Source organism: Corvus hawaiiensis, chromosome Z (assembly GCF_020740725.1).
Source record: "Corvus hawaiiensis isolate bCorHaw1 chromosome Z, bCorHaw1.pri.cur, whole genome shotgun sequence".
Lineage (NCBI taxonomy): Eukaryota > Metazoa > Chordata > Aves > Passeriformes > Corvidae > Corvus > Corvus hawaiiensis.
In genome coordinates this window covers 34,953,957-34,977,661 of record NC_063255.1, presented here as the reverse complement: position 1 = coordinate 34,977,661, position 23,705 = coordinate 34,953,957, and the positions used below count along the sequence as shown (strand labels likewise).

The 23,705-nt window shown below is 36.0% G+C and overlaps 1 protein-coding gene across 3 annotated transcripts in view; it reads right to left on the bottom strand.

Annotated features, from left to right (window-relative positions):
• Nucleotides 1-23,705, bottom strand: part of AUH (AU RNA binding methylglutaconyl-CoA hydratase) — a 110,610-nt gene that overhangs the window by 69,654 nt on the left and 17,251 nt on the right. For all 3 annotated transcript variants that reach the window (XM_048290954.1, XM_048290953.1, XM_048290951.1), the window contains exon 4: nucleotides 2,472-2,558. In XM_048290954.1, coding sequence (XP_048146911.1) covers nucleotides 2,472-2,558 — 87 coding nt within the window. The remainder of the gene's footprint in view (nucleotides 1-2,471; nucleotides 2,559-23,705) is intronic.

Genomic DNA, 23,705 nt, shown 5'->3' with positions numbered 1-23,705 from the left:
TGGACATTGACCTGCTGGTGTTAGTGAACTCTGGAGTGATTCCAGAGGAGGGACACCAAGTTCATCAGAGGGATGGAACACCTCTCCTATGAGGAAAGGCTGACAGAATTGGGATTGTTCAGCCTAAAAAACAGAAAGCTTTGGAGTGACATAATTGCAGCCTTCCAGTACCTGAAGGGAGCCTAGAAGAAAGATGAAGAGGGACTTTTTACAAGACCATGTAGCAACAGGACAAGATGAATGGATTCAAACAGGAAGAAAGTAGGTTTTAGGAAGATATTCTTTACTGTGAGGGTGGTGAGGCACTGGAACAGGCTGCCCAGAGACCTGTGGACGCCCCATCCATGGAAGTGTTCAAGGCCAGGCTGGATGGAGCTCTGAGAATGGTCTAGTGAACCTGATTGTTGTAAGCGGGATGGAACAAGATGATCCTTAAGGTCCCTTCCAACCCAAACCATTCTGTGGTTCTATGATTTTCAAACTGACCTGCAAAGACCCAAAAAAATGTTTAATCCGTCCTATAACTACATCTACTGTGGAAGGAGGGAGGGAGGGAGGGAAGGATGGAAATGGAGAGAGAGAGGGATGGAGGGAAAGAAGGAGGGAGGGAGGAAAAGGGAATGAGGGAGGGAGGGAGGGAGGAAAGGAAGGAGGCAAAGGGAGGAAAAGGGAGGGAAAGGGAGAGAGAAGGGGGAGGAGGAGGCAAAGATGAGTGAGCACAGAAACACTTGGTCAACTTCAGCAAAAAGTTTTAACTATCAGGCAAAAGCTATATCTTCAAATTCTTTCTCTTTTCCAGCCAATGTCATGCATATCAAATTGCTAGTACATTCCCACACAAACTTTTGTATCTCAGTACTTCAGTAACCTTGATTCTCAGATATTAATTCCACTTGCTCACAATTCCATGCTTCTTTCTCAAGTGACTAGAGATCAAGGAATGAAAGCACTCACACTGGTTTCCTAAACTTCAAGTAATTCACTGTAAGCCTTTTAGATAACACTGAAAATTTGCTTACATACTCAGTAGTTAAATACTCTCACAGGAATCTTAATGAAGATGACAACAATTAAACATTTTTCTCAAAGTTTTTTCAACCCTAAGGCAAAACAAAGCATCAAATGACTGTGAATATTTTCCAGTCATTCAGTGAAGAATGCCAAATCCAAATATTCCTTCAGACTTTACAAATTTTCTCACTTAAAAATTTGAAAATAATCAATTTAAAATAAAAAGACCTATTTACTAATCATAGGAAAATCTTGAAATCAGTTGCCCATATTTAAACACTAATACCAGCTTAGAATATTTCCAGTAACTTCAAGCCAAGGAAGGCTGAAAAATTATAACTTAATGCTCAGAAAGCCTCCCAAAATTCTTACAAAGTAAATTAATGGAGCAACTTGTTGCCACTTGCTTGGCATTCCAATAAAAGGAGAAATACCAGCATGACATACAGTATCAGATGCAGGAAATTAATGATCCATTCACTTCTAGATATTTTTCAGATTTCACTTATTTAAACAGCCTTGAGTGTCTCTTCACTTCAAAGACATGACATTCATTTCAGGACATAAGTATCTCCATGAATTACCTAATCAAAGTTTCATACTTCAGCAGTTTGTCATTTACCTAAAAAAAAAAAAAACTGGTATCCATTCATAACATTCTGCCAAACCAAAATCTGAGATAGTGTTCTTAAGGAAATGCATCTAAATAAATTTTCTGAGTAATTATTTATTCCTCAGAGTTGTGTGCCAAAATTTCAAGTGACAGAATACGTTTTATATAGAAGTTAAATGTAGAAAATTAATTCCTTCAAACTTGGAACACTACACTATCACATTGGCAACAACCTGTTGAAAAGTAGTTATATTTAAATTGATCAGCAGAGATGTAGAAATATAATTATTTGATGGTGAATTCGTAAAGTAAAACTTAGAGAAATTACTATCCTTAAAAACTGGTACAAGTTGATTAAAATCTGAAACTATTAACAGGTTTTACTACACCAAAACATATTAAACAAAGTTTTAAAAGACCTTAGTAGCTAAATTTCTATCAGCATCTGATGTTTAACATTTTTCTAGAATGTATTAGACTGTAATAATTATACCAATCACAAGAATGCAAGAGGAAAAACTAAAGCTTCTTTATGTCACGGAAAAATCCATCCTTTATGCAAACAGCAGGGAAAATCACCTCTATTACAATTGATATTTTACTTTTCTAGCATTCTTAAAAAAAGTCCAACTCAACTTGGAACACTTTAAAAGAATGAATGCATTTATCAATATACTCAATAGTCCTTATGGGTTCCTTCCAATTAAAGATCTGTGATGTGATAGTACATAGTTAGGGATTCTCTACTACCTGTCAAGAATTAAGTATGCATGTTTACATCATTCATCTGATCTAACATTCTCAGGTTAAAGTTATAATAACATTTTTCGAGGGAGAGGTTACTTACCCAATTCATTAATAGTTGCTCTTGCTCTGGAGACAAAAGAACTAACTTCACTTGAGTGCATTTTTGCCCTTTCTTTAAGGTCAGCACCTGTAAGTGACATTTCATATATACGTTAGCAAGCTGTAATGTATTGTAAATACATTTTCAAAAGTTACATATTTCTTCACTCAGAAAAATTTTAAATCTACTTCTAGACAAGGAGTTTAAATTGGTTACATAAATTCTCCACAGATTTCAAGGAAAACATGAACTATTTATCAAGGAAAGACAAAACCAAAAAGCCCAAAACAAACAAACAAAAAAAGAAATTATCCATAATGAGATTTTCACTACGTATATTCTTCCCAGTGACATTTTCTTTTATTAAAATAGTTTATGAACAGTAGCATTTATGCTTATAGTTCACCTGTAGTACTATTTTATTTTCCCAACTGTGTCACAAAGTCTGATAAATATGTGTTTTTCATAATGTACTCTTGTTATTCTCTTACTGGTAGATCATACAGTACATATGTTGCATGGTTTTACATTAACAGACTATATATATCTAAATAAAAATGCTGCAGTGGACCAATTTTTCAGCTCACTTTTCACCCATTTATTTAAATTTATTTTGGAATAAGTTACATACAATCATTTTTTTGTTCATCAAAAAAAAAGCCACAACTTGAAAATTTTTACCTATTTCTTCATGAGTATAAAAAAATTATTTTGTTTAATAAGCATACTATAGCTAGGCATGGATACAAATGTGTTTTTAAAAGCTCACTTATAGGAAAAACTGACATTTTCTCTCATGAGTATGTAAAAAAAAAGAGAAACTAACATCATCATCATCATCATCATCATCATCATCATAGCTAAATATAGAAGCCTATCTTTCTTATAGAGGAGCAATACATAAAACAGGCAAAACTTGCATAGACACATTTGTTCTCCAAAGAAGTGAAACAGTCACAAGGCAACAACTTAGCATGTATTTTTTCCATTTGGTAAAAACTAACCTATTGAGCTAGTCTCTTTGCATGACTGAAAAGGCTAAACAAGACAATTTTTTAAAATGGAAAAAAAAGGTTTATATTTCTCTACCCTGAGAATACTATCCATTCAGGAAAATGCACTGAACTCAGATTAAGTTAAGACTGTAGCTCAGAATTTTAAATTATGCAGTCATAGGCTTCGTTTCACCTTTTAACTTTCTGGACTTAACTCACAGTAGGCCTCCTGACTCTCTTCATCAAACATAGTTTTAGACATACTTTTGTTGACAGCGTTAGTTGTAATGCTAAACAACTCCAGGTTAGCTCTGTGAAAATCAGGATCTTAATCTGACATTTTTTGATGGACATCCAGTTGTTGCTTTAAAGTACCATGCCAAATAATGCAGCTCTACATCTTTCCTTCTACTTCTGTCATAGCAAAGCTCCTCATTCTGTTCTCCTTCTGTGTACGTCAATATAAAAACAATGAAGCATCAGTCCTGGCTACACTTGCATATCGCCTGCTAAATAATGTTAAGCTTAATTTACACTATGAGGCACTTTGCCAAAAACTGCCAAACAACCTTCTAGAATGTGCCCCAGCTGAGACAGTAGGATAGGCCAGTTGACCAGACAGTATAAAACAGGAATTACTACAGTCAAGCCTGCACTGCAGCAAAATTGCAACTGCTACCTTAGTAATTCATAATCAGTGCATGAAGAAATCTTGCCAGGAACTCAAAAAACAAACAAAATTTGCATCCATGAATCTGGATAGAACTCTAAATCATATAAAACTGCGAGCAATTTTCACAAATCCATTTATGTGTACAGTTCTGGAGCTAAAAGGAGCTTTTGAAATGTCACGTTTAAGAAGTTAAACGGTAAATTGCTTTAGAAGTCACATCAGCAAGCATGCAAATAAAAAAATATCATTTACTTGATATCAGTTAAAGTCTGGATCTAGCTTCTTCAACTCTGTTCAAATCACTGCCTATGTAAGAAACCGTATGCTTTATGAACAAAAACCTCTTTGGCTGTGCAAACTGACTCAAAACTTCCACACACTGAAATCACTGGGCATCCCCTTGAAAAGCATTATAAAGAAAACAACTAGCACTACTGGTAAGAAAATCTTCTGTCAGTATAAGATTAAAGCAATTTTTAGGGTTTGATTTATTCAGACTAGAATACATGAATAGAAAAAGGGACTCAACCAAAAGAAACCCCAACCCTTCTAAAATAAAAAATACACTGCAGACTTCTTCCTTCAGTTAGAATACACATTTCCTTGAAGACATTTACATAAATCTATTAAATATTTAGCAAAAACCTTGTTTAGGAATGGATTAAAATATAGCTGCTAATTTAAAATTAATGATATTGAATACTGTAAAGAAATTTCAAATACATAGCTGATCTTAGTGCCTTAACCAACTTTTGTAAACTAACATTTCCTTTTTTTAAGTGTTTCTCCCTCACAAATGTCAAGGAAACTGAAAGAGCCCTTTTGGTAGCCCTTTTTCTATTTTAGTTTTCCAAAGAATAATAATAGTAACCGAAGTTCCCTTCCTCAGAGGAAAGAATTTTAGTCAGAAGCCATTCACTGCACTCCAGAAGAACATATGCCTTGGCATCCTCTGGGTCACAGGAGATGGAACTGCCACCAACTTAATACTTTTGTTCCTGTTACAAGATTCGACTACTCGTCAAAAAATTATTGAAGAATTCTGACCCATATAGCAAAGAACTGTTCATATATTTCTTCAAAATCTGTTCTCAAGTCAGAAGGAGAAAAGGTTACCTTTCTGAAGCTAACCATGAAGGAGATTGCAGGTTCAATCAGAGAGTTCTGCTCTCTCAGCTACTGAAATCAAAGACCCCTCCTCTCACCCCAGGTTTTCTACTTCAAAGTAGCTGAAAATAGTATTTGCTTAACTGCTGAGAGCAACAAAGTAGCTAAGGTTTCAAACCACAAAATGTCTGACACAACAAAACTCTGCAATTTTTCTATGGGCCACAGCTGAAATCTGTGGACAGTTTGACCTATCTGCTCACCCATATCCACTCCCAGCAGACTCCAGAGGCTCTACTGTGGGTCCATTCTTCCCCACCACACTGAACACAGAACTCTCTAAGACCTCCTACCCAAGAAGGAAAAGGGCAAACCCAAGCTACCAGGGGGCTGAGGCAAACGAACTGCTGAAGTTTTGACAGTACACTGTAATTATACCACCACATCTATCTGGTTTGTACTGGAACATGAATCATTGTTTTCTCCATATTAAGCTTCCTGATGTCAGTGCTTTGTCCCACTAACTGCTTTTCATCCACTCAGAACAATAACAGAAGCTGTGATTTTAGAAGTTATGCTCTCCAGTTCTCATCTCACCGCTCCCAACATTTTACGAACTACCTTTTGAAGATTGTAAAATGCCATTTTCAAATTACTAGCTGCTACTGCAGGACAAAAGAGAAGTCCCACAGTGAAAGACTACATTGACAGTACATCAACCACTTCCTCCTACAGCTGTATTAGGATTCGGTCAGGTACTCTCCATTTGTGAGTAAACTCTTCTTGAATTAACTTAATTCACAGAAGTATCACTTCAAAATTTACACAGCAAACTGGCTGGAGAGAACTTTACTGATGACTTTCAATGAACACGTATGTTTGAAAAATACCAGTATAAACAGCAGGCTTTTAGAGGTCAGCTGTGATCTGGTCTTTCCAGATCAATTCTCGAAACTGATGTAAGGAACATGCATGCTGTTTTAAATACTACCTACACTTGTATTGATGTTTGTCAATCCAAAAGAAAATCTCTGTTTGATTTTGATCCACCACTTTCTCATTTTCCTCCTCCAATATTGGAAGAAAATAGGAAGGTTACTTTGTTTGCCTTTTTTACCTTACTTCCCCTAAATATGAAACCCCTGTTGTAATAATTCTCTTTTGCAAAGATTTGGCTATTCAATGGTTGGCTGTAGTACACTGTCAGTTGAGAGAATTATTGAAGCATGTGCCTGACTTCCACTTCACACTGATGCCAGAGAAAATGTTTATTTGGGAAAGCCAAGGGCAGTCCAGCAAGATAGGGGTATTGCTGTTATTCACCAGAATTTTTCCACCTACACATATGTATGACAAGGACAGCTTTTAACTCAGAGAACACACCAAAGGAAACCAGCCTTTACAGTGATTACTCTGACCCCATGCCTCCTGCCTTATTTGGATATTTTCACAAACTTGCTAATCAGAATTCAGGTCCTGTTGAAAAGCTATATGTTGTGTTTGTAAAATATGTTCCAACTATAAGCCTCACTTTCCGAATAATATAAATGCCTAGAAATCTTCTTGTATAGACTATTCTATGTGACCAAAACACATCACAAAATCTTTAAACTAAAAAAGCATAAAACATAATGGTTTATATATGACATTTAAAAAATTAACTTCATTCAATAAATAGTTTGTATTAAAAAGCAGGTATTTTAGAATGCTGGCACACCAAAATTAAACAGTGAAGTTATTCTACCAAGAGCCAAAAGGTCCTCGATGTGTCTTTTGTCTGACACATGCACAGGCATTTGAGGTAGAATAAAGTATTAAATTCTTAGTGCAGCAGTGTTATTGTGAGCTTGCCCTTTGATTTTACCAAACACAGATCGACCAATTTTGTCAACACACCAAAATTTCAATAAGGAGGTGATACTGGGGAGTATCAGAAGATGCTCTCTTGCATACTATATCCAATTCTTCTGCATCTTGTCAGTAAGAACTAAGAACACTGGAAACAGCAAAACACAAATGTACCACCTATCCAATCAAACAGGTTAAGGAATTTATGAAGGAAACTTAAAACGCTTTCAGCCAGAACTACAAAATATGTACTACCTCATCAACGAAAATGCTAAGAATTCCTACGAACCCACATCTTATTCCCACACAATGCATTTAAGCAGACTATGAATTAATATCCACCCTTCTCCACACATACTGAATGAAATAAAATAGAGAGCAAAGGGCCAACTTTTACATACATTATAGATTAACTTATAACCACTAAAAAAACCCATCCATTAAGGTACATGGAAATATCTTTATTTAAAAGCAAATGTGTCCAACTTCTGGAGAAGCCATTGCAAGAAATCCATTAGCAAAACACCAATAAACTTCTGTGAAGTTAAGAATACCCCAAAAGGAAGCTGTACGTACATTTATGAGGACAACACTATAGTCAACTTACATTCAAAATGCGAAAGATTTATCAATATTTCTTTTTCTCCAAATTTCAAAAATTTCATTAATAAAGCTTTTACAGCCTGAAATCTATTCAGGACAACTTAGCTCCAAATTTTAAAACTAAAATATCTCATGAAATAAATATATTTATTTAAAGATAGTGTCAAGTCTAACACAAGTAGAACTTTGTTAACACAGTAATAAGTTATGAGTATTATTCTGTTGATATATACTTCTGATTGATATCCTTAAAATCCTTTTAAAAATCCATGAAAGCATAATTTAAATTTGATCATAATAATGTTACCATGTAGATTAATGATTTTTACTTTGCTTTCAACTAACATTTTTCTGCATGTAAAGATATATGCTTAACAAATCACAGCACAAAACAATGCCAGTCACTACTGAAATCTCTTGTCCATGTAAAACACTTTATGCTTTGCAGACAATATATGCATGCATACCAGTAATAATTCCATTGCACCTCCAGCTCAGCCAGACCCAGGATACTCAGATCATCAATCTGTAACCATTAGAGCTATTACTGACTATCATCTTGAACACAAATGAGTTCAGTCTGCTCAATCAAGAACAGGCAGAATGCATCACAACTATTGACACTCTGGACCACATTCCACGAAGTAACAAAAAGAACCCCACCTATTTGATAGAATAATAGACAAGTCTAGCCTGGATATTCTGTTTTATCTTCCCATATAAAATCTCTATAGGGATGACCTAGTCCAAACTTCTATCAAATGCACAGCCCTAGATTAGGTTGTCCAGGGTCCTTCCAAGTCTTTAATACTGTTGGCAAGGGACATTCCACCATTTCTCTGGGAAAGCTATTTTATTATATGACTAATTCTTAATTAATCTTCTCACACTTGAATTTTTCTTTTTATTTGGACAGTATTCCCCTAGAGCAACCGGTGCCTACTGCTTCTTCTGTCACTGTATAAACTGTAAATAGAGTACTTTTCTCTGAATCTACCTGGCACAGGAAGACCAATATTCTCTCCCCTCTCACCAACCTCCACCCCTCTAATCACCTTATGCTAGCCTATGAAGTGCTGAGTAGAATGAGCATATGCCTTGATCGGCTGATGATTCTCTTCCTGATGCAGTTCATGACACTGTTTGTCTTCTTTATGCCCTATTACAACACTAGCCCATGTTAAGTTTGCTGTCCCCCAGAACCCACAAGTGCTCTGCAGCAGGCCTGCAGCCAGTGTGCTCCCAGCTTGTTCTGTCACTTAAGTTTATTCCATTCCAGATGCAGTTCCTATTTATCTTTGTTAAAACTCATGCAATTCTTCTTGGTCCAATTTTTCAGCCTCTCAAGGTTTCTCTGAATGAATGGTGGCTCCTTCTTCCCAGACATCTCCCTCTCCTTCCACTTTGAAGTCATCTGCAAATTCAGGGATGGTTCAGTCCTATCATTAGAATATTTGCAAAGATATTGAATAGCACTACTGGACCCAGCAGACCAACTTTCAAGGAATGCCATTCCAAGGACCATTAACAGTTTGACTTTGAGCCACTAACATCACATTGTCCTTTGATCTTTAGAGATGAGACACTTTTCACAGTCTGTATGTCCAAATTGTATCTTACCAACTTGTCTACAGGAATACTGGGGTGATCATGTCAAGTGCTTTGTTAAAGTCAAGGTACAGAGCATCTGTAACACTTCTTTCATCCATTGAACAAGTGGTTTTGTCACAGAAAGCATCATATTGGTCAACCACAATTTACACTTGGTAAATCTGAGCTGGGTTTTCCTAGCCATTTTCTTTCTTGTCTTTCACATGCTTGGAAAAAACTTCAACAAACACTTGTTCCATGACTTCCCCCAAAAATGTAGTGAGACTGACGGCTCTGCAGTTTCCCAAATTTTCATTTTTGTAGATAGGTATAATATTTGCCCTTTTCCAGTCACTTAGGCCTTCCATGACCTTTCAAATTAGATAGATGGTGGACCAATTCGGATGCATCCCACCAAATCCTGTTCACGGGTATGTGTCCAACTGCTACAGCCGGACCTTAATTCAGTCCTACTCTATCACTGCTTTGCTGTTAAATTTGTTGTTGCTTCTTGGCATAGAGACTTGGGAGCTGACCTTCCCCATGCAGACCAAGGCAAAGAGAAAATGGAATACTTCTACCTTTACCGTGTTGTCCATAACTAAGCTGTCAGACCCGAGCAGCGGCAGACCTACATTTTCCTTGACCTTATGTTTGGTACTAACATACCTACAGGAGTTTTTCTTGTTACTCTTGACACCTTTTGCCAGTTCAAACTCCAGCTGAGCTTCTTCCATCCTAAGCATATCTCTGCGTAACTGAATGCTTTGGAAGTCTGTCCCATTTTCCAAGGTCGAATAAACAAAAATATAAAAAGGATATTCAAGAGATTAAAAAACAGAATTTTTTTTTTCCCAGAATAAAAATGAATATTCAAATCTAATGTTTAAAAGGTACAGAATACACAAAATAAATTTAGAATGTACTGAATATGCTATACTGTATTCCTAAATATTTTCAAGATTTTAGATTCAAACTGACTCTATCAATACTTATGAATCAGTTACTAATTCAGAACATTAAGAAATGAAACATTGTGTCTTCAAGGATCATGTATTTTGCTAGTGAGATACAAGAGATCTGAAAGTTAAGGATAAAAAGGGAAAAAATAGTACCAAAATAGCTACTAAACAAAGAACTGCTAGCAACTTGCTTCTGAGGATCAGCTTCTTTTATGAGTACTACTGAAAAGAAAGATCTTACAAGCCAGTACAACTTCCTCTACATTTTCTGTGCTCTGAGATTTTATATTTAGGTTTTAAATCACACATGCATGTAACAGGTAAAATATATCAAAAGACCATGTCCTCAAAGAATAACCTGTAAAAGAATAATGTACTGTCGGTAAAACATGGCTTTGCATACCACCCCCCCCTTTTTCTTTTTTTTTTTTAGTTTTCTAATTCCTTAAGGATAGATTAAAAAAACTAAGATTCACATTAACTTTGCCCATGCTGCAGAATACCTGGAAACTTTTCAATGAGGAAAGAATCCCACAAAATTTATTCTAAGTTTATTCAAACTCTCTCATGTTCTCATACATATTTCCTTTTTCATACATACATATTTTTCCTTTCTAATTATTTCTTAATTTGAAGGTAAACAGACATGATCATCACTTCTATGTGGCAAACATAACTTGGATGGCTATATTTTTTTGCAGTTCTGTTGTGGTGTAACCCAAGCTGGCAACTAAGTATACCACACAGCCACTTGCTCACTGCACCTCCCTTGCCAGTGGGATGGGAATGAGACTCAGAAAGAGAGCTGAGATAATGACAAGTTAATAACCAGAGTAAAATAAGAATAATCATCTTCATAAAAACAACAACAGCAACAGATGTAACAAAAAGAGAAATGAAGGCCAAGGAGAAAAGCCACATGATGTGCAATGGCTCACCACTCACCCAGCCTGCCCCCCCAACAGCAATCAGCAGCTCCCAGCAACTGCCCCCAGTTTATAAACTGGGCATAATATTCCATGGTATGAAACACCCCTTTGGCCAGTTTGGGCCAGCTGTCCTGGCTATGCTCCCTCTCAGCTTCTTGTGCACCTGCAAAGCCTTTGGATTACGGTAAGCACTACTTAGCAACAACCAAAACATCACTGTGTTATCAACATTATTCTCATACTGAATCCAAACAACGGCATTGTACCAGCTACTAGGAAGAAAATTAACTCTGTCCCACCCAAAACAAAAACCATGTAATGATTTCAACAAAGATAGGAAACAAAAAACACAAAGGTAAAGAAATACTAAGCAAGTGCGTAAAATCTTCTCATATAAAATGGAGAAGTTCAAAAGTTACATATAAGTATTCGGAACTCAACTTTCCAGATGCACAAAATGCTTAGAAAGTCAGCATCTGCAAAAATCCAAAATGATTGAAAAGCAGTATAAGGAAGTGCACATATGTTCATGGGCATTAGGAAGATATCTGAGTATGCAACATAAGGAACCAAAAAAGTAATACCAGAGCATTATCACGAGACCCAGCTACAACAGTGAATTAATATACTAAGAGCAGGCTCTAAAGTGCCAAAGAGCTATAAACAAAGAGTCACTGGCTGAAAACACAGACCTTGGCCTTATGCCTATCTAATTGGGTTATCTCTCAGCCTTTGGTACTGTTACACAAACATACTAAGGAGATTACGACATATTTTTCATAATTGCCTGTTAAATATCACTTTATCTAAGAAATCAGTTCACAATATATGGCTAAAGCACCTTTCATAACTAAAGAGTAACCATCTACTTTCAATTGTAGCCATTTGCTTTACTAAACAGCAACCATCAATCCTGTTGCACACCTGTACACACAAATCTTTGCAAACACCACCTGAACTGAGTACAAAGGAAAATGCATTTACATATAATGATAATAAAAAGACAGATGTATTCTAAATTTCAAAACAAAATGAGAAGGATGCTCACTGCAGTCATTTTGGTTGACAGAAAAACAATTTGGCTTGAAGGCTGCTATGTATATTTCCTATATAAATTAATAAAACCCTTTTTTTTTCATGTATACTATATATTCCTGAAGTTATCTAAATGTGGATATCTGATTTTTAAGCCAAAATGGATATTGATATTCTTCCATATAAGATCAGCTATTAGCATGACTTGATACCTGCAGTTTTTGCACATATGCCCTCTGTGTCACAGAAGCATTCCTGAGAACCAAACTGTGAAAAACAAACAAAATGTCTGCAATCCTATATATTTAAGCCTGTGGCAAGATGTCAGTCCTAAACATTCCCTCTGGTAAGATGGCAGCACTATAGCTCCACTATAAGTTATCTTACATATCTTGCAATAATTTACACACAGATCAGCATATTTAAAGCACTATCTGCTATATCAGTTCTCATAAATAGGATATTTCAGAAAGTACAACTTCAGGGATAGAGGGGGGGAGGGTTGCCTAATTTTTTTTTCTTTAAGCTTTTGAATTCTGAGACTTTGTGAAAGGTCCAGGTGCTAATTCACACAGGTTTCCACCTAAAATACAGGAATCCTGAATATAAACAACTAACTTCATATACAAAGGGTCTACAATCTTCTTCCAATGCCTATGCAAATTCAGACCAGATACAGATTAAAGTCAGCTGGCTTTTTTTCCATCCCGTGTGTTCAGCTCTAAATTTAGACACACACAACAATATTCCTCCCGTTAACCTCTTCAGCTGAAAAAAAAAAAAAAAAAAAAAAAAAAGGCAGCTTACACCTCACATGTGTTTCCTGAATTCATCTTCACTTGCAGAAGCAGGGGAAAAAAGAACCATTATAAAGCTACAAACCCCACCTCTTTAAAGTCAATTTTTTCCCGAACACCAACCAGTTTTCTTTATGAAATTTCCATCATCCAGTAACTGCCTCAGTCACTCCCTAGTCCCTATCCTCTTACAGCCATATTACACCAAGACTTCTTGCAGTTTCCTCCATGAAACATGAAATAGACCAGTTGTGCTGGTTTTGGCTGGGGTAGAGTAATTTTTTTTTCTTTTCGGCTGGTATGGGGCTGTGTTTTGGATTTGTGCTGAGCACAGGGTTGATAATATAGAGAGGTTTTTTGTTATTCCTGAGCAGGGTTTACACACAGCCACAGTCTTGTCTGCTTTTTGCACTGCATGATGGCGAGGAGACTGGGGGTGCATCAGAGATTGGGATGGGACACAGACAGGACAGGGGACTCCAACTGACCAAGGGGGTATTCCAGACCATGTGACATCATGCTCAGGATATAGAGTGTAGTGGAAGAAGGAGAAAGGGAAGGACATTTGGAGTGATGTCATTTTTTTTTCCAAGCCACAGTTATACTTGATGTGGCCTGGCAAGGGCTGAACACCTGCCTGTCTATGGGAAGTGGTAAACAAATTCCTTTTTTACTTTTCTTGTGTCCAAAGCTTTTGATTTCCCTCTTAAACTGTCTTTATCTCAATTCACAGGTTTTCTACCTTTGACTCTTCCTATTCACTCCCTAAAATTCCACTGGTGAGGGAATGAGCAAGCAGCTGTGTGTGCTTAGTTGCCAGCTGGGGTTAAACCACAACACCAGTACTGGTGGAAAAGTACAAGGATGGGACAGTTACACGTTACCAAATAGTAAATTACGACATTATTTTTGATTCTCTGCTATGTGACAGTTCTGCTGAGTTCTGTCAAGCTAACAAATCAGGAACCCCAGAAGACCAGCACAAAGGTTGCATAATTTTTGAATCTCAGATACAGAATCAATGGAGAAGATCTAGAAAGAGAAAATGGTGGTAGCAGTAGTGAAGGTCAGCTGGTAAGTGGCTGGGAACCACAACCACGGGCCTTTAAAACAATCAAATCATGACAAACCTGTGTGCTCCAAGCTTAGAATAATTTCTCATAAAATATCCCAGCTAAAGGACAAGATTGTGAGCTTACAACACACATCATGGTAAAGATAAGTATCAGCATTTAATAAAAAACAATGTATGTTGCAATTATTATTCAACACAGAGCTTTTTCTTTTAACAAAACCACAACAACAGCAAAAAGGCTTTTTCCTATACAACTTGTATTTCTGTGTTATTATGTTATTTCCACAACAAGCATTACAGAAGTACTTCTTTAGTCATTCTGGTAGTCTGAAAATTCAACTTCAACTTCCTCAAACAACTCTTCATTTTCAAATTCAACCTTCACTAGGAGAACTTCTACATTAAACATAACTGAATTCTTATACAGAATAGCAAAGTTAAAGTCTGACAGCCACAACAGCTGTATTTTTGCCCTATTATTTATCTCCAACCTAATTGTGGAATTATTAATTGTGACTTCTATTTATTCTACATCTTCCATAACAAAATCCTCTGAACAAATCAGCACCAAAACTAAAACTAATTTACTTACTAGAATAATCACATATGGCTATTCTAACACCACTACTACTGAAAAAGACAGCATTAATGTAGTACCATATCTCATTTGTATCAATTGCAATAGCTTTGCAGTAAAGTCTGCTAACATCAAATCCCTATAATAACAACTGACACACAGTTTTCTATCTTCTGATTCATTAGAAAGCATTCCCAAAACTTGCTAGTGGTGAGACTCTTCATCCTTCTTCTCAAACCTTTAAGGAATATTCAGACCAAATATTCTTAGTAAGTAGTACTAAGCCTTTCAACACAAAAAAAATATGAACACACCCAAAATTCTCAGCAACCTGTTTGCTCCACTTTGATTTCTAGTAAATTCAGTAATCAAAAAAAGACATTTCATAGCACTATCACAGATGACTGACTCAAATATTTTGCATATACTGTATATCTGACCATGGCAGATATGGGGTTTTAAGATTAAAAGAAATCGATACTGATGGGGTTATCTTTTTTGATTAGCAGTAAGTACAAAAATAGTTAACTAACAGCACACCCAGTTTTATGAGCTGTAAACAGAAAAGGAGGAAGTGTGCTATGTGGTAAAAAAGAGAAAGTCAGAATTTCTTCTAAAGAAGTCCTGAAGTCATTATTCAAGCATAAATCCTATTAAAGAAAGGAGGAGTTTTTCTTGAGAAAAACCACTATTTGAACTGCTAGATCACTTGAATGCATTTCACATGGGTGAAAGTCTTTTTCTTCTTTTTCACTACCCTTCATTCTTTCCCTTGATTTCACAGGCATCACCCAGTATCTCTTTGGCTTTTTTTTTTTTTTTTCAATGGTCTGTATTAGTCATGATGGTATAGTAGCTGTAAACTTCCCACAGGTCAAGATTCAATGAAACTGAATTCCGTGCTGCTACGCAGCAACTGATACTTTCGGTGGAACTTTTAAAGAAGCTGGTAAATAATACATGCAGTATATGAAACTACAGACACATTGTAAGGAATATCTGCAACAATAGTCACATTCTGTTGCCTCCAAATTACAGAATGACCATTCTCTATATACATCAGACTTCAAACAAACTTGAAGAAAGACTTGAAGTAATGGCCTTAGAAAGATTATGAGGCGAAAACTGAGTTTGACTAGAAACCTTTTCAAGATACACTAGGTAAGAAGAACAAGGATTTTTGTGGGAAAACCCAAACTGGAGAAGAAGCACCTTCCTGGTTAAAGATATAGAGCTCAGCATTGGCCATTCTAGGTCTACTCAAAAAACTTAGGCCAAAAAAAACCGCAAAAAAACAAACAAACAAAAAACCAATGGAACACCACCATTAAAACAGCTGCCATTCCTGCACCAACATCTCTGGCTCACATTGATACTGGGACAGCACTCAAGGCCAAAGTCTTGCCTTTCTACACAGTAGAATGTGTTCCTCCATGTGAAACTAAGGACAAGTAAGTATTTGAGCCGTGAACAGGAACATCTCTTGATTATTCTTTGTTCACACAAAACTCAGAGATGCAAACAGCAGCTGCAATTCTATTTGTCAGTATACCAAGTTACACAGTTCAAAAGCAGTACTTCCCCTTACTCCCAGTGTCCCCAAAGGCTTCAAACTGACTCAGAAAAATAAACCAAAGAGCTTGCAAATAGCAAAATTTTCCATCCATTGAATATATTTTCAGCACCAATATTGCAAACTCAATTCTATCTTCTAAGGACTTGCTATTTTAAAATACTTCAGAGATATTTGATCTCCTCTATTTTTAAAGACCATCCAATAGACTTGGCAGCAAAATTACCCTAGAGAAAGAAAGGAAGGGAAAGGAGAGCCAACACGGGAGTGTTACCTGCCATCTGGAGGGGTTTACCAAATTAAACAGATTGCTGATATTTGCACCCAGAGCTCAATCACTTAAAAAGCATGTCCATCCGCTTGCACTCAGTAAGTTCCAGCTGGTAACAGGAACCCCATAAAGAAATCTTAAAATAAAAAAATATTAATTTAGATCTAAATTTCTTATACCCTACAAAACCCTGATGCTTCACTATTAATATAAACTACATACATTAGATTGGAAGATGCTGAGGGAAATTGTAGACAATTAATTACCTATCTGTTGACAGACAACAGACAACAGAAATTTTCAGTTCCTTGAAGTTGCAAAAAAAAGCTCAAATTCTAACTAAAAATTAGATAAAAGAATGCAAAAGCAGACATACAGGATGCTAAACTGGTAACTGGAACCAGTGGATAAACAGATGATGAGGAACATAAGTGGTTTTTGTGGCAAAGTTATGTAACAAGAAAGAAAAGCGCATACCCTAAGAGAAGTTCAAGGCAAAGTCATTACAATCTTGGGGGCACTCAGTGAATACAACAACCAGAGACCCCTCTAGACTACCCTCTAGGATCATAAAAGGACTTCCAGTAGGAGGTGGATGCATGTAAACCAGTTCTAGGAAAAGTGATGTTTATATATTACCTAGGAAGTATGCTGTAATGAATATGTATGATCACGATGGAATAAATACCCTGCTGTAAAGTTTCATGACACACATTCAATTAGAGGAAAAATCCTCTGAATGTGTCCAGAGCTGCAATAAAGAATGCCTGCTTTCTAATACTTCAAATTGTGTTACAAAGTTCATTCTTAGCCAATTTCAGTATCGCTGAAGCTTTTTATCATTTATTAATTTTGGAGAAACTGCATTTTGTTACAACAGGCATGATCTGACTAAAAGTCACAGCTTTTCTTTTACTTATTAATTTGGTGCAAGACAAAAGAGGAGTTGCCTGATCTGTATAAACAGAAGTACCCATGTACTTCTATTTATTAAATCACACACATGGAATCAGTGCTTAACTAGGAAAAAAAGTAAAAATTTTACAAGGAAAAAAATCAAAGCAGAAAGTTCAGAATTTCTTCATTTTCTTATTATCTATACTACTTTTGCAAATAAATTCTCTGTTTTAATAAATTTTTAAATGTTCAAACAAATGTCCACAGATTGCACATTGAAAAAAAATCTACGTACAAAATTCAAACCATTTTCACTGCAGACAGGTATCTAAATTTTCCTACATCACTTCACGAACATATTACAAAGGTAATGTTACACATGCATATATATAAGCAACTCTATGCTACATTTATGTAAATTCAGTTACTTTTTTCTCCTTCAGCTTTCAAGCTGCACGTTCAATTTAGATGCCACCGAAAAAAATCTTTTAGTGAAGTAAATATACAACAAAGGTATTCTTAAAGTAAACCAGTGTCAGCTGCAGGCAAAGACAAGAGAAGAGAGTAAAATATTTTAATTATTGGAAGCTTTTCTTTGTATTTTTGACAATTAACACACATATATAGCTGCATTATACCCAATTCTAAGCCATTTATAAAAGCAGATGTGAAACTAACTGTTGCAAACATCTTAAGGCGAAAATTTTATAGATTCAGACATGTCTAAGTACCTCTACTACATAACAGTTTTATTCTTTTCAAAAGCAAATGGGAAAGAATTATTTACCATGTAATGACTATTTTTGCCATGTGTTGCGCACATGTATTCTATTTCCAGCACACTACCACCAAGCACATGACATCAGATTATTTTTGCCAGCAGGTTTTCTCTGCCAAGGATATAAATGGCTAAGCAAGCTCAGTTCCCTCACCAATAAAGAAATCAGGTGCCACAGGCACTTAGTACTCCAGAGAAACGCGTTAACTCATACCGTACACTGTGACAATCTACCCCAGAAAACCATGAGGAAAACTAGCATCCTTTCTTCACAAATCAATATGACAAATACCCACAGACGTGAAATGAGCATTTCAAATGGAAGAGACTACTCAATTTGACTCAATATTTATGGAAGAGATCTGGGCCTTAGACACTGCAGTGGAAAGTCAAATGTTCAGAGGTACATAACAGAAATTGAAAGGAATTAAGTTCCTCATCTAAGAACAAATGCATTTACCAGGGCCTAGCCAAATTTATCTTACCAATTTAGTATGATCAGGGCTAATCAATAATCCATAACTTCCTGTTAAAGTGATCTTCACATGGTTTTAGTCCCTTTAAAACCACAAAGTTTTAAACCATTTTACGTGGATCATAGATGAGTGAGTGTAAGTTCTGACAAAAAAATGGATCCATGAGCACACTTTGCTTTCTTTCAACTAAGATTTGAAGAGTGAAAATTACATGAACTAAAATAGCTAGACTCCACCATAGTCATGTTAAAACAGGTCTTGTATCATGAAATCAAAGTATTGTTTAGGCTGGAAAAGACCTTTCAGATCATCAAATCCAATCATTCACCTAGCCCTTGTCCCTAAGTGCCATATCTACACATCTTTTAAATACCTCCAGGGATCTTGCTGGACTCAACCAATTTGTTCAACACCCCTACTAACCCATTACAACCACCAAACCATGAAAAACTTGCTATTACAAAAAGACAGATTTCTACCTAATACAGTCCTCTGTGCTTTCCAATCAATTACTTAAAACTCTATTTAAAATAAGCAAAGTTGTCTTGGAAATCTAAAAATGTATTTATTATCAAGAGCGAAATTAATTTGAAAAGATGAAGTTCCTGAATTGTGTTAATGCCAGTTATGATACTAACCCAGCTCTCAAGACATCTAAAAAAAAAAAAAGTGAAAAATTAAAGGTTTTCATTCTTAAACAACTTTTTCTCCACTCCAAAATTTGAAATTAAAGGCTTAAAGCAAAACCACATTGCTGATGCAGGTCTATAAAGAAAGACAGTCAAACAATATTTCATAATTCAGGAATATATCTCAAATTCATAATCTAATACCTAATATTCTAAGGTGCTGCAATTCCAGACTCCAAGAAAAAAATGCAGCATGTGAAGCATTGAGAATAACAACACCCATAAATCATCTCTCAAAGTTTGTGTAACTGCTAACCATGATGAGTTAGAGGTACTGAAAGAATCTTTTTCCAAAACCTGGGTTTCTACCAGAAGAGGGATAAAGGTACTTTTGGATTAAAAATAGCTAAGGAGCAGCTCCCTAAATACCAAGTTCTTAATTAAGAATTCACCACTGTATTCTGAAAATAAAATGGGGAAAAAGAATAACCCTCTAGGGCTGCAACACCTGTCAGAACAGGCTTAAAGTGACTTCAAGCATCCCTGTAGCAAAGCTAAAAAGGAGTACAGTAGCAATATAGCAATGTTGGTATTCATTACCATACAGGACATTTTTGGAACTAATCCAGCTAATGACTCCAGATTTCATTTTTCATGTCACACAAAGCCATAGTTTTGCACTGCTTGACTGTGGATAACAGGTAAGCCCCCACCCAGTTGCCTTCTCACTGCACAGCAGGATGGAGAAATGAAAAGAACGGCAAAAGCAGTGGGGAGGGGGACCCACCTTGCACGTTGAGATAAAAGCAGTTTAATAAGTACAAGGAGAAAAAAGAAGAAAACAAATGATGCAAAAGCAGTCATTCCCCACCAGCAGAACAATGTCTCTCCAGTCCTGAGCAAGGTCTATTTTGGAAAAACAACTACCCAATTTTACTGCTGAATGTGATGTCATATGTTACAGAATATTCCCCTGCTCAATTCAACTTGGCTGTGCCAGCTGTGTCGTGCCCCAGCCTCTTGCTTACCCTCAGCTGACTGACTGGCACAATGAGAAGCATAGGGGACCTTGATGTTGTGCAAGCACTGTACAGTGACAACTAAAACACTGGTGTCTTTTCAACACTGTTCTGGTCACCAATCTGTAACACAGCACCATATGGGCTGCTACATGAAAATGAACTCTAAACCAGACATGCCCAGTACAAGTTTTAAAGATAAGACCACTAGTAATTAATACATTTGTTAGTACACACATCAACCACAGAAAAAAAACCTCAAATACTTCAAAATAGCTACAGAGAGGTACAGAAATCTGAAAGCTGATATATACAAGGTTATCAGAGGACTCATTTGAACTGCCCTGTGGCTTCAAAGAGCTTAAAGTTTAGATATTCAGTCAACAGTTATCTAGTTTTAATACACCTGCAGGACACAGACTATAGCTTGCTCAAAGATGACAAATTATACCACACTAATATTATTTCTGAACAGGAGAATCTCAAGAAGACTTTACTCACTTCCACGGAAGAAAACTGATCAGATACAGCAGCCTCCCCACTAGTCTACCCTACCAAATCAAAGACTTCAGCAGCACTGAATTCCACAGTCCTCTCATTTTGATCCACACACAAACATCAGAAGCAGTCTGGTGACAGTTATGCAAGTTTCCAGTTAAATCTTTCTTTATGACAGTCATCTACATATCTCTAACATGTAAGCAATTATGGGAATTTTTTACATGGTGTCATGTATGTCAATAATCTTCTAATTACATGCTTCAATGATACAAGATAAAAAAGGAGGGAAAAAAAAAGTGTGATGCATGTCAGTACCTATATATGAAATTCAATACAACTCCCAAGCAGTCCTAAGCAGTGCCACAAGGACTACATTCCAAAAGTCAAATCCAACTGTAACAAGGATATGAAATACAGGAATTCGTCTACTTATGCAACCTAGAAAACATGGCTTTGGATAAACCTGATAGAAATAGTATAGAACAATTGTTTTTAAACCAAAAATAAAAAGCATTGCACTTGCAGCACATACATAGCCATTAAAGATACATTTCCAAGCAGCAAAAGCTGCAACAAGCCAGCAACATCACCAAAGACATCTGTGGACCAAACCCTTGAGAAGCATATTAAAAAAACGACAAACAAGTACAGAGGAAAAGCATTTCTGATTATTCTCTAAATACTTATGTAAAAGATTTTATGTATTTTATATCCAGAAAGCAGAGCCTCTTTATTAGAGAAAATGAGAAGACAAGTTGTTCAACTACCTAGAGACAACCACTGCAGAACACAGTTTTCCCAACATAAATGTTCTGCATCCATCCAGTATTTTTTTCATATTAATTTAGTCTGTAAATCAACTCCAGAAAAGATTTCACTATTTGAAAACTCATTATAACATTATAAGTAAGGTCTGTATGTGTGTTTCTCTCTTCTGGGTACTCAGGTGAGGTACCCCAGTGAGGTACCTTTCATTGATTCATAATCATCAAGATGTCACTTTTATTTAAATCCTGGGATGTGCTGAAGGTGCATATCGCAGATATTCACCGTTCCTGCCTGTGTCAAGTTTGGACAGCAAGTCACTACAAAGGTCTACTCTAGAGACTTCTGTATCATTTCTGTAACAATCCAAAAGATGAGCATTGTGTCAATTTCAAGCATCTCAAGAAACTTCAGAAGTTCTCCAGTTGTTCAGGATCCTACTTGATTTACTTATTTGTAAGCTATATGGTTATATTTATTTTCATTCATTAAATGACTTTAGTCATTTGGTTATAAAAGTCTTAGCTGTGAAGTTAGACTCCAACCCACTATTTACCATTATAAAAAGCAAGCTGCACCTCCAAAATTTTTACTCCACATAATATAAACAAGATGTAGGAAGGGAACTCAAATATGGTCAACTGTTTCCTTCAGACATTTGTCTCCCTAGGTTTTCTACACAGCTACTCAGAGGATACCCTGAGCACAACTCTGACTGCCATATACAGAATCCAAACAAATAAATTTCTCTTATCACCAATATATTTATGCTTTATAACTACTTCTCCAGACATAACAAATTACTTTGTATCTAATATTTCAATTTAACAATTTTAGACATTCAAATTGATCAATTTTCCCCATGCTTTTATAATTTTTAATGGCTTTGGTAAAGTCATTCCTTTTCTTGTTACCCTCCTCTGGATAAAGAGCTAACCTAATACCACTACCTCAGAAATATATATTTTACCTAGAATTTAGCAAATATTTTAGATGGCTTTCACTGGAAAAAATATTTCCAGAAAATACCACATTTGTTGCGTGCATTTGTTGCAATGGACTAAAAGCCTAGAACAATTTGTTAAACTATTAAAACAGAAAACATTTTTAAAATATTATTTTGCAATCAGTAAGTAAAACTTATAACACCCTCACTGTGTTCTCCAATAGCCAAAGATACACCTTAATTCTGCTTGTGTACTTCCCAGAACACATAAGCCAGCTGAATGACACCAAATATAGTATAGTCTTCTGTTCCTCAAAATTAGTTCTAAAGAAATAATACATAAAATAAAATAAACATAAAATAATCCCAGATTTCAAGTACCTGAAGTAGGTGCTGTATTTCCATGTAACTGTATTAGAGTCCAGCCTTTGGTAAATATTATACTAGTAAAACACCAGCCTGATCAATCAAATTAGGTAACTCTCTACAAAATGTTGAATCTGTTTGGCAAAGCTCACTACACAACCAGAGGACCAACTCAGACAGGTTCAGATCTTTTTAATAAACTTTAAGTAATAGCATGGATCTCAACTTCAAGATGGCTTCAACTCTCCTGAGGAAGGAAAAAGAAGAATGCTTGTATTATTGGAATAAATAAACCTTTACATTTCCATTTTTTATCACAAAATGGATAAGCCACAAAAGAGAAGGAATGGTCAGATATTCTGTTTCATCAACTTCAAAAAGCAAATCTCAAAATTGCATCAATCAAGGAAAAATACTGCTAAAAAAGATGACTCTCTAGCTGGAACTCATAATTTATCCTTCCACTTATGGCCTGATCTAAAATTTGGTTTTTATTTTGTGCTCACAAATCACAGTAAGCTACGGTCTACAGCTCATTCAAGACCAAAAAAGGAAGAAAAATGGCATGGAAATATCCACAACTAGCATCACAGCTGAATACATCCAATTAACAGAAACTTTTTTTTTTTTTTAAGTTTTATGCTATGGCAATATTAGCTACGAATAAAGTTGTCTCTACTTCCACTAGACCCTTAGAAATATTTGACACAGGAGACAAGTACACGGTGGTTGGAAGTACTTTCAATTCAAACTGTCTGTATTCAGTGAAAGAATGGAATCCCTCTGAGACAGAAATGTAATGTTTTTATAAATTGCTCCTGG